Source organism: Caretta caretta, chromosome 3 (genome assembly GCF_965140235.1).
Source record: "Caretta caretta isolate rCarCar2 chromosome 3, rCarCar1.hap1, whole genome shotgun sequence".
Classification (NCBI taxonomy): domain Eukaryota; kingdom Metazoa; phylum Chordata; order Testudines; family Cheloniidae; genus Caretta; species Caretta caretta.
The window spans coordinates 168,110,386-168,122,483 of NC_134208.1; the positions used below are offsets into that span (position 1 = coordinate 168,110,386).

Below are 12,098 nucleotides of genomic sequence, written 5' to 3' on the forward strand. Positions count from 1 at the left end.
AGCTTGAAACAGGGATTGTATGAGTAGAAAGGTAAGGTTCCTACAGCTAACAGTTAAACCAGACCAATATCCGGTTCAAGTCATTTAAAAGCCCCATTTTAAAATCAACTCTTCCCTCACTCCTCATTTAGTGTAATAGCAGGTTGGACTTTTGATGGAAGAGAAAGTTAACTGCCTTTTTTCCCCCCCCCAGACTAGTGTGGTTAACTACATTGACCAGAGGCATAAGCCGGCAAGTGACCAGTTGTTTTTTGTGGTATTTGAATGGAAAGATCCTTTTATACAGAAAGTTCAAGATGTAAGTAAATTCTAGTCACTCCTCAGCCTCTTGCATGACTTAATTTAAAACTAAGTTGGAGGAAGGCTGATGTCACTTCGAGAATTTCAACCCAATCATTCCAGAGTTCTCAAACTAATCTAAATGTTGCTGAGGTCAAGACCATCTTCTGCCTCTCTTTGACCTTGTAATTTGCATAATAATTACAGTACTTCCTACTATGGCTGTGCACCTGCACACAGCTTAAGACAAAACTTGCTTCCCATATGCTCTAGATAATTTTAACTAAGTCTGAAGTTTTGTTTGAGAATAGATCTCTCCTGAGATCCGTGTTTTCTTCCTGGCTAAAGGATAAAACACCAAATCAGGAAAATGCTTTTAGGAGACTAGGAGCTAATACTGTATAAAATGTATAAGGCAAAACACAATTACAATTTGAAATGGAATTTAACAGCTGTAATGTAAGTTGAGTACAAATGGATATAAACTGGTCATTGGGAAGTTTAGATGTGAAATTAAACAAAGGTTTCTAACCATCAGACGGAGTGAACTTTTTTGGAATAGCCTTCCAAGGGAAGCAGTGGCAGCAAAAGACCTGTCTGGCTTTAAGATTATGGAGGAGATGGTAGGATGGGATAACATGATTTTGGTAATTAATTGATCTTTAAATATTCATGATAAATAGGCCCAATTGCCTGTGATGGGATGTTAGATGGGGTGGGATCTGAGTTACTACAGAAAACTCTTTCCTGGGTATCTGGCTGGTGAATCTTTCCCAGATGCTCAGGGTTTAGCTGATCACCATATTTGGGGTCGGGAAGGAATTTTCCTCCAGGGCAGATTGGAAGAGGCCCTGGAAGTTTTTCACCTTCCTCTGTAGCATAGGGAACAGGTCACTTGCTGGAGAATTCTCTGCTCCTTGAAGTCTTTAAACCACGATTTGAGGATTTCAATAGCTCAGACATAGGTGAGGGGTTTTTCGCAGGAGTGGGTGGGTGAGATTCTGTGGCCTGTGTTGTGCAGGAGGTCGGACTAGATGATCATAATGGTCCCTTCTGACCTTAGTATTTATGAATCTATAAGAGAAACTATGACTTTGTCTCAACTCTTTTGCAGATTGTCACTGCCAATCCTTGGAACATGATTGCTCTACTGTGTGGTATTTTCTTGGCTCTGTTTAAAGCAGCAGACTTTGCCAAATTAAGTGTTAAGTGGATGATCAAAATCCGCAAGAGACACCTGAAAAGGAGAAGTCAAGCAATGAACCACATAAGCTGAGGACTAAACCACCTTTAAAACATTTTTAGTACACTGGATAAAATTTCAACCAACAATGCAGCAGTTACATAAACTAAAAAGAGTTGTGCATTTACCTCTGCTGAAGTGACAGCATAAATGAACTTTAGTAGGCTTGTTCTACAGAGTTAGCCTCTTAAACGCATCTTTTTAAAAATGTAAGTTATGAACTTCTTTACCAAGCTTGTTTCAATGTATTGGGGGTGGAATGGAATTCATAAAGTAAGGTTCAAAAATGTCAGCATTTTAGAGCAGAATACAGACATGTTTGTATTTAGTTTACATCTAGACCGTTTAAGCTTTTCTCCATGAGCTAAATGGACTTTTCTTAAAAAGGAAGCAGTTTTGGAGAAAAACCCCCTCATTACTTCTGTATTTAATAATAAGCCCTTTCTAATGCATGGGAGATGCACAGGTAAGTAGAGCTCCTCCTTGCTCTGATGCTGATTTCAAGACCTCCCTCCAAATTCCACTAACACATTGTATAGCTGTTAGCATTAATTTGTTGAAACATTGGGGATGCATGTCTTCTACCTTAGCCTAGTTTGCCAAATGAGCTATCTTTTGTTAACATTCTTATGGTTTTAACTACCTTGGTTGATTGTGGTTTCTGGAGTCTTGAAGTATCTCAACCAAGAATTTCTTCTATGAGGTCTCAAAAATGTAACATTTAGCTGCAAAACACTGAGTGGTACAAAAGGAACCAATGCTGGTATGAAATTGTCCCTGTTTAGGTAGTAGGAGCATAAAAAAAGGTTAAAAATCTTATACTTGAAACCAATTCCATTCCCCCCTTCAGATGACTAAAAGACTCTCCAATACATAATGAAAAGAAATTAGGCATGATATTTGTTCTAAATATAAACTTTCTATAAAAGAAAACATGTACTTAAGTTTCTTGAAGGTCAGTTTGTCTTCCAAAGACACATCTGAGCAACTACAGCATATTTCTGTCTCCTGTTTTTGCAAGTCTACCGTTACTTTTCTTTGAATCAGTACAGAGCATTTGCTTTGTAAACGTGTTGTCCATTTTGATTTAAGATTTGCTGTGGTGTATACTGCTAAAGAGACTAAGGCCTTGTCTGGGCTGCAACAGTCTTGCTCAGGGGTGTGAAAAAACATACCCCTAAGCGCTGCAAGTTTCAGCACTATAAAGTGGCAGTGTGAACAGTGCACCAGAGCTGGTAGCTACTCCCCTCATGGAGGTGGGTTTTGTGGGTTTTTTTTGGTGAGGGTTTTTGTTTTTGTTTTTTTTACAGTGCTGGGAGAGCTGCTATGCTTTGCCTCAGTGTAGTCATGGTTCTCAAGGAAAACACTACTCACACATTTTTGAACTTCAAGTCCACCAAATCAGCAGTCATTCTAAGGGAGCCCAGACAGTGCACAAGCGCTTATCCAGGACCAGGCTGTTCAAGGAAAACATTCTTTGGTAGATCCTGCATCCCACTGAGTCCTTCCCCATGCAATTAGAGATCAGGGTCATGTCAGTCAGTTTTAGATCTCTTGAAGCTGCTGCACAGTCCCATTTCCTTTCTGGAATAGAACAATCCAAGACAAAGAAAGGAGTAAGTTTCTCTACAGAAAAGCAGCACACCTAATTCAAATATTGTACAGACTTGCCTACTGAAGCCTGTGTGCACCTTTTGCTTTTTTCTTCAAACTGGAACTTACAAGCAGCAAAAAAATCTCTTTAGAACTAATCAAGGAAAACAAGTAGTTACCTTCTCTAGATGTCAAGCAGTTCTCGCACCTAAGCAGATACACAAATGAGACCAATGCTTTTAGGAATATATCACCTACTGGTGAGGTAGTTCAACAGTTAAGAACAGGGCATTGAACATTCAATACTTGATCAACTGCAGGGCCTGGACACAAATGATCTGTAGAAATACACCATTGGTCAACAAGCTTTAATTCTACTCCGGATCTGGAGTTTAGCTAGCTTATGGCACATCTTCACTGGTAACGTTAAAGCACTGCAGCAGCACTGGGAGAGAGCTCTCCCAGCGCTGTAAAAAAACCACCTCCATGAGGGGCATAGCTCCCAGGGCTGGTGCACTGTCTACATTGGCACGCTGCAGTGCTCGGGCAGGGGGGTGGAGGTGTTGGGTGTTTTCACATCCCTGAGCAAGAAAGTTGCAGCGCAGTACAGTGCTAGTGTAGACAAGCCCTTATGGCTATTCATTCAGGCTGAATATTGCACACATTCCTGCATAACTCACTTAACATAAGCCTTCTGGTCATCATGGATAGACAAAAAGAAGGCAATATACAGCATTAAATACAAACATAAAGACTTTATTGTATGCTGCTCAATCCCCTAGTGAAGATTTTATTACAAAACAAGAGTTTTCACATAACTGCAATTTAAGAGATTGGAATGGTACGTCCGATAAAAGATGTGAGCAAGACTTGATTAAGTAAAACAAAACAAGACTTCTATAGTCAGCTTTCTCCATATTTAAGAAGCATACTGCATTTTCACTAAATAAAACAAGGCATTTGTGGTTAGTGCTCTGCACTTCCATAGAGAAACCTTGTTTGGAATGCCAGATTTCATCTCACTCCCCAGGCCAGCAGAAGCTGAAAGTGCTGCAGAAACAGCTCCATCAGCCCCTGAAGGAGAGAACTGCATTGTTCCACAGAGATTCCTTGGGCTGACATAAGAGCTTCATTGATGGGCTCTAAGGGAAGCTCCATCCTCAGCTATAGGATGAGAAAAACTTAAACAGACCCAGCAGAGAGAAAAGCATGGAGGGGGCACGTGAACAGCAAGGCATTCATCAAAGTGGAAGGTCAAACACAAGATATACCGTAATCTGTTCAAACTAGAGTTTTATTTTATGTTTTCATACTTCATCGTATTTCTAACTTGTGCTTTTCATAATTAAAAATTTAAACCCACTGCATAGGCATCTTCACTCAGTGGAATTCTATACAATATCTTTGAGATCTGTAATAATAAGGGGCACAGAGTATCCCATCAAGTTACAAGTAAAAAGTAATGTACCTTAGTTTTATTTGAGAAAATACAGCAGAACTAGGAGCCTTTTCTAGAATCTCAACCAAGGTTTGCAGCAATGTAAAAAGCATGTATAAAACAAGGGGAAAATTTACATAGACTACACCACCTATGTGCAACACAATCAAAAAGAAAATTCAAGTCATAATTCTCACCACTCCCATAATTCTCACTCATATTATGGATAAAATTCATTTCTGTGAAACTTCAGAAGTGACATATCAATGATTAGACAAATTTACAAGATGTGGTAATGATATATCATTCAACTATTGTATTTAAATTCATAGATTTTTTTCTTCCATTTACATTTTGCCAGAAAAAAAGTTGGCCATTTCTACTATACTGATGAAGTTTGTTTTGCAATTTTTACATATTTCAAAAATGTGTACAAAAGTATGTCTATGAAGCAGAGGTCATCATTTCTTTATTTGGCACTTGTATTGTTGTGTGCGTTTAGCACGTTCTGAGCACTGTTTTGCTTTTCAACCAGAGTCTTCTTTAGCTTTAGCTCATCTAACTTTCTCCACAACTCTTCACGTTCCAATTCCTTCTTTTTTTCTCTACAGAAAAAGTAAAAGGATTAGACATGGCTAAGTTCCACATGCAATGTGCATTATAATTACTTTGAGGAAACAGTATATGTTATTCTTGATTATTATAAATTCCTCTTGTAATTTTTTTTTTACAATTCTTTTACTCCTATAAAGGAGTCAGGATTTTCCCCATGCCAAATATCAAAGTTCAACTTATTGATTCTCAGTGGCAGAATGTGACATCTGTCTTTGAGAGATTATATCATCCTTTTGCTAGTTGACTGATACAGTTTGTCAGTCTTCTCTGAGCAATTAATTTCACTATTAATACTACAATTTTATTCACATTAATAAATTCAGTGCATACTTTTTTTTTTCAGGTGATGCATTTCAGAAACACAAACTAATAAAATGATTACCTTTGTCTTTCTGCTTTGTATGAGCTTGTAAGTTCATCAAATAGCTTGCCATTCATTTCCATCAATGTTTTCAGCACATTATACACCAGTGCTACAATGGTCCTAAAGCAAAAGGAAGGCACTGTAAATTATTGGATATAAGATTTGTTTACTGGTATCTGTTTTAAGTGTCTGACTTCCTCTTTCTGTTCCAGCCCTACTGCATTTAGACAGTATTGTAACTAAATTTTAAATGCAGATGTTTACTCTAGTCTCCTGTATGCATGAACGTGAGGATTTATTAAACATGCATATAGTACATTTGGCTCATTGCCTTGGTTTATAAAAAATTAAAACTGGAAGGCTTCACATAAACCAGCCATAGTAAATGATTTTTTAAATGTTATCCTCCAAAGCTGCAAAAGGCTGGAATCTGATTAAGGTAACTGTCACAGTGTTTTAATAGAATAAATTACATTAAAAAGTAAAATGGGTGATATAATACTAATGTCCATAAAGAGAAAGGTGGCAAAGATAAAATCCTCAAACTATAGACTAATGAGCCTCAAGTAAGGGAAAGAGTTTGACACAGCTGCTGATTACACTACAGAAAATGCTTCATGGAGAGGGGAAGTTATTTTGGGGTGATCTGTGCCACTCTCCCTGTTAGAAAATTGTTCTAATGTATAATCATGGCACCAAGACACCGGCTTCATGTCTGATTTTGTAGGTAAAAATGTAAAAGCAGAACTCAGAGCTATGTCTAGGCTGCTCATTTATTTTCTTGTATGTCTATCAATAATCCAGTTTACGATTATGCTCTTCTACCAAGACCAGGGAGAAAGATGCTGTTCAGCTATATTAAGACCCATCTCCCTTAATTCCCCTCCGGAAAGTTTAAAGTAGGTACTACACTTGAAAGTTAACTAATAATCCTTCAAAAGAAATACTGGAACATTTTCAGGGTAGAACTGGATATACTTTAATTTATGAAACGTCCAAGATGCATATATTATTAACTCAAGCAGCAGGGTGATCTAGTTGTTATAACCCTTATCCTCCCCTTCTCACTTTCTCCACTAAAGTTCATCTTCCTTTGTCAAGTTACATCTCAATTTAAACTACAGCCAAATAATAGTCCCAGCCCTGAAGAGCTTAGAGTGCCATATATACACTTATGACACTGTATATACTGTTAAATAATTTCAAATATTTACACAAGTTTCAAAGGAAATAAAAAGGTATGACAGGTTTTCTGTTTTCACCACACTGTGTCCAGTTATAATTCACGGTTAAGAAGTGCAAACAGCAAGTCTATCATACTAAACAAACAGGAAGCCAAAATTCACCATACTTTGCTTGCTTACCCCTGACCCTCCCAAAGTACTAGGATGGAAACATGTCCCAAACCACAGCACCAGCAGATACTTTAAAGTCCAATTCAAATACTTAGTAGGTTTACTGACTGCATCCCCACACAAGTTTCCTCGCAGCATAAACTCTCTCCTTCAAGATCACATTAAAGCTGAGTAAGCTTTTATTTTCGGTTAGGGAAAAAAATCATTTTGAAGTATGTAATTCTGAAACATCTGTATCAGGGAAAGTTTTTCCTTTATAGCTATTATCTGGATGGAAACAGAATAAATGAAACCTTTCTGAATTTACTAGTCCTGTAAGTATACTTTAGTTATTTGACTCATCTAGTTTATGGAATAACTTATCTCATGAGAAGAATTGGGGCAAAAGAGTGACTTCTCCTGTGACTGATGAAAAGGGGGATTCACTTCAGGTCTGAATTTTTGATGAGGTCCCAAGAAACACAAAGGACACAGAAATAGTCTTTTGTTTAACATTGATAGTTCAGTCTCACAGATTATGCGTTTGCAGCTAGATATACCGTCTTAATAAACGTGGAAAGATCCATTTCATAAACTCAAATATTGGATTTAACAGCCCATATAATCTGGTTCAAAGTTTATACTGTTCATTTGTGATGATTTAACAGGTCTGTCCGCACAGACTTTGTACTATGTGCGTGAACTAATCTTACACGTTCATCAACTCCTATTACACTGCACCCTTGACATACCAATGCAGAGGCCCCAAAAGTAAATTAGTTTTTTCTATAAAAGTAATTTCACCTCCATGTTAGAAAAGGGATCTATCAGCTTTGAGTAAAATGGATCCTCCAACTCACACACTATTAGAACTAGATATACTTTTGTTTCTCTTTAATACCAGAGTATGTTGGGTAGCACCAGTTTTTACTATCTGCTTGAATATTTGTAGGTGAAGACACATTCTCCTTGAAGCATGAATGGTTCAATCCATTAGCTCAGATTTAGTAATTCTGCTTTTCATATTAAATCAAACTACAGCTATAACTTTTCAAGTGAGTTCTTTGTAACTCCTGCATCTCTAGGAATAAAGTTTCTGCATTTAGAACTTATTTAACAGTTCTGTTGAGTAAGCAGGAGCCAGAACAGAATTCAGCTCATTCTCCCACAATTGTACAATTCTATAGTGGCCAACAGAATAAAGATATATACAACCAACCCTCTGAGCAGCTTCCTGTGTTTATTTGGTGTCAGTTGCTTATGCTATGATTAAAATAAGGTTTTACTAGTCAACACTGAGGGTAAGGGTATCATTTAAAGATGGCAGAATACTGAACAGCTCCAAATCTGTTATTTCTAAGTCATTTAACATGTAATCTTCTCATTCTTCCACTCCAAAACCTTTCACTAACTGAAAAAGAAACACTTTGGTATCTTAATACTTAGGTGCAATAGTGATTTTACTTTTTAAGTGAAACTTCACACTAGGCGTCATTGTTTAACATTTAGGAATTATAAATGACAGCATTCAACAGTCACTTCTCATATTTTTGTATGACCAGATGGTTGGCACCATTTTACATGCCAAAAAATACCCCCCCCCCCCACTTAGAGTTTAAAATTTTCCTTTATTACCCTGGACAACAATAAACTTACTGATGTAGATGTTGCAAGAATACTGTGGCTCATGGTCCGTTCCTTGGATTTTGATGCATCAGGGTGTATCAGAAGTTTCCTAATGTCAGTTACTATTTGTCATTTACAAATGATACACAAAGTCAAACCTGTGTAACAAGCACACCACCATCTAATTTCCTTGGACATTTTTTCATTAAATTCCAACTTTTCACCATAAGGGTACAAACCAATGAAAGATGTAGACGTGAATGAAATCCAATACCTTAATTCAAGTAATTAGAAAACATCTTACTCACTTCGGCTAAAGTAATTATTTGTATCTGTGGTAAGTGGTGCCTGGGAGAACATAAATTCCTCTAGACATTCTACCTCAAAGTATGCTTGTTAATATAAAGACCATTCTCTTAGCACTTCATCTCATTTTGAAATCAATGGGATTATTCACCTGTATCAAGTTAAGCATCTGCATAAGTGTCTGCATGATCACAGTCTAAGACAGGAACGTAAGTTAATACAATTTATTACTGATAATACTTTTAAAAAAACAACAACACCAGAATAAGCAATACATACGGATTCCAGTGTTCTTTGGAGATCTTGTATAAACTACCAAACATAATTGGTAGAATTTTGTCAATGTTCTCCTCAATCAGACTAAGAATGTACTCATTATTCCAGAAATACAAAGCCCTTTCCGCAACCTGAAATACACATTTCAGAATCAGAACCACAAAACATGATAGTACTAATTAATGTAGAAGTCAAATGTGCAACACTATTGAAAATGCTATTTAATACCTGAAAATGGGAACTTGACACACACTTGGATATCTGCTTAAATAGAGGTTCTTCTATTTTTTTGAACTGGGTTGGTTCTATTACATCTAAGATTTCTTCAATTTCACCTAAAAACATCACCTATTTTAAAAAGAAAAGTTTTTATTATATACATACACACACACGCGCACACCATTGAGAAGGTATATAGAAAGTTTATATCTATCACATAGCTAGACTGATGATACCAACTGAATAATCAGTAAAATAGGGTACACACCGACAAGTATGCTCCAAGAAACATGTGCAAGTTTCCTTATTGTAATTTACTATTTTTCTTCTTAATTTTGTAAGAGGACTTATTGGTTTCAGTTACCAGAATATAACCATCATCTTTTACTGCCTCTTCTTCATGGTTGCTTTTAAAGTTTTTAAAAAGTCATTTGATTTTAAATGATGCTTTGAAGAAAGCCAGAAAAAAAATTATTTCTTCAGCTTTGGCTGCAGAGACTCATTCTTCTCCACTCTGGATTCTTTTTACAAATGCTTCATTTCAGTTTTAAAATGCGAGGAGTATAACAGTATGTAGGTGTAACAGAAAATTCAAGAAAACTGACGCATACAAGAATCTTAAAGGACACTGCTTTCATATAGAATTAGAAGGTTTCTTTGACAACTGAAGCCACCAAGCTCCCAACTATCTTAATTTTAATGACACGGGACAAAGCCAATCAGAAAAACAGATTTCACAAGACAATTTTAAAAGTACATTTTAAGAATGAGATATATTGTACCTACACATGAAATTACAATGTATAATTTTTTTGTAATAAAGTAATGAACGTTTTATTTAATGCTTTAGCCAGTGACAAAGACCTGGTCAAACTTTCAAAGTGTTCAAAGTCAGCACTCACTGGCGATGGACTGCACTCACTGTAACTACTAAAATGCTTTTTAAAAAAAGCTTTAAATGTTTCTTTCGAAAAATTATACTAATGCCTACCAAAGAACAGGACTTAACTAGAACATTCCTCTCAATGATAATACATTATCCTAGGAATCTTTAGTGACGAACATATACGAGCATTTACTATTAGCAGTGCTGTCAGATTTAAAATAAAGTAGTAAGTTTGCACAATTTGTACAGAGGACTTCAGTGCCCTAAGAAATCATCAAGAACCACAGAAAACCCTGCGAGATCCTACAGACAGCACCACAGCTGCAAAACACCTCTGAGCCTGCAGCACTTTTTTTTAAAATCAGTTATAAGAGAATAATTCATTAAAACATAACAAGACCAACCTCTTTCTGACTGCAAGTTTTTGGCCAAAATTTGAGCAATCCTCTGATAACCTGTTATAAGAATAAAATTAAAAAATTAAAATCAGAACAAGTTTCCAGTATGTATTCAACTAGATTTTTAATATTAACATTAAGATATTAGAATCATATTAATATTATACTACTTATCCAAAACTGTAGTTCAAAGGAGATTGAACCATTTTGGGTCATCTGACATGGGTTTTGCCTTGTGTTCAGAATACCTCAACAACTTTACTCTCAAATTTACACTGCTTCAAAAAGTTTCCTGAGTATCCAAACAGCCCCACAATCGCATGTAGCTAGATCTCCCTCTAAAGATGGATTCTTTGGGGAGAACTTGCCCCAGCAACTCAAGACCTGGAACCATCTAAAAAGTTGCAGCTGTTGGACCATGCACTCTCTCTCTCTCAGATCCAAACAACTCTTACAAGGCTAGATAGAGGAATCTGAGCCCCAAACACCTTTGATTCCTTTCTATTATCTGAAATGTCAAAAAAGACGAACTGGAAAAGGACGACTATCTACAGAGAAAATGTATTCAGATAACTCTGTTGGGAGTTACTGTTTTGAGATTGGTAGAGACCCTAGTAAGAATTAATTAGAAGTTATAGCCTGCTCCAGATGGTTGAACAATAAATTAAAAATTGAAGGACTACTCTTTGAAAACAAACATCTGACTTTGCCTCTTAATTGAGAGAGTAGTTCTGACTAAAAGCGTAAACAGGAGTTCCATGTGGCAATTTTACATATTTCAGAGATGGAGACATTTCAGGCATGACAGACTCTGGCCTCAAGGAAAGGGCCCCCAATCTTCTGCTGCAGTCAGACCAGGTTGATCAAAACAGGACTGAAACAAGAGCCTGATCTACTTGGACAATCTTTGAACAGAGACTGATTCCCCCACTGGATTTGTTCCCAGTGGCAGCCAACTTGGAGGCTTTTGATTTTTTTGTTTTGTTTTACTTAGATGATAACGCAATCTTTTGTAATTCACTATGTTGTCTGCAGCTTGGATTCTCCAAGTAAATTGTGAGTTTTAGAAAAGACTGATGAACTGTTTGAAATAGAAATTCAGAGAATCTCTTCTTTGGAGGTGTAATTCTTCCTGAGGTCGACTGTGGGCACATTATTATTTTGTTTTATTTTTAACAGAACACTGAGGATTTTTCATTAGCAGCTGGATGTCACTTTCCTTCTCACTGCAACACTCAGGCAGAGGTAGTACAGAGAAAACTGTCCTACGACCTCAATGGGAAAGTTAGTAATTTTAAGTCCCTAAAATAGACAGTACCACAGAAAACAGATGTGGACCAGATCACTAAGAAATATGTATTTTGGGTAAATACAGACAGAGATTTTTCCATGGAAGGATAGTTTCAGCAGCAGCAAGAACTAGTTCAGATTGTAACATATAAAGCAAAAGCAAGCATTCCAAGATGTGTGAAAAAGGGACTAATGGAGACAGATGTAAGAGGCCTTAAACCCAGTCCTCTG

The 12,098-nt window shown here is 36.7% G+C and overlaps 2 protein-coding genes across 8 annotated transcripts in view; one reads left to right on the top strand and one right to left on the bottom strand.

Annotated features, from left to right (window-relative positions):
- PACC1 (proton activated chloride channel 1) overlaps positions 1-8,085 on the top strand; it is a 52,279-nt gene extending 44,194 nt beyond the window's left edge. For 6 of the 7 annotated variants that reach the window (XM_048843129.2, XM_048843123.2, XM_048843128.2 and 3 more), the window contains 2 exons: positions 194-298; positions 1,394-8,085. In XM_048843129.2, the coding sequence (XP_048699086.1) occupies positions 194-298; positions 1,394-1,555 (267 nt within the window). In that variant the 3' untranslated portion in view covers positions 1,556-8,085. The remainder of the gene's footprint in view (positions 1-193; positions 299-1,393) is intronic. The other variant, XM_048843125.2, reaches the window with a different exon arrangement.
- The window catches only part of PPP2R5A (protein phosphatase 2 regulatory subunit B'alpha), a 92,008-nt gene continuing 83,760 nt past the window's right edge, over positions 3,851-12,098 (bottom strand). The window contains exons 9-13 of the mRNA XM_048843122.2: positions 10,584-10,634; positions 9,303-9,422; positions 9,078-9,205; positions 5,551-5,652; positions 3,851-5,158 (exon numbers count right to left, since the gene is read on the bottom strand). Coding sequence (XP_048699079.1) covers positions 5,023-5,158; positions 5,551-5,652; positions 9,078-9,205; positions 9,303-9,422; positions 10,584-10,634 — 537 coding nt within the window. The 3' untranslated portion in view covers positions 3,851-5,022. The remainder of the gene's footprint in view (positions 5,159-5,550; positions 5,653-9,077; positions 9,206-9,302; positions 9,423-10,583; positions 10,635-12,098) is intronic.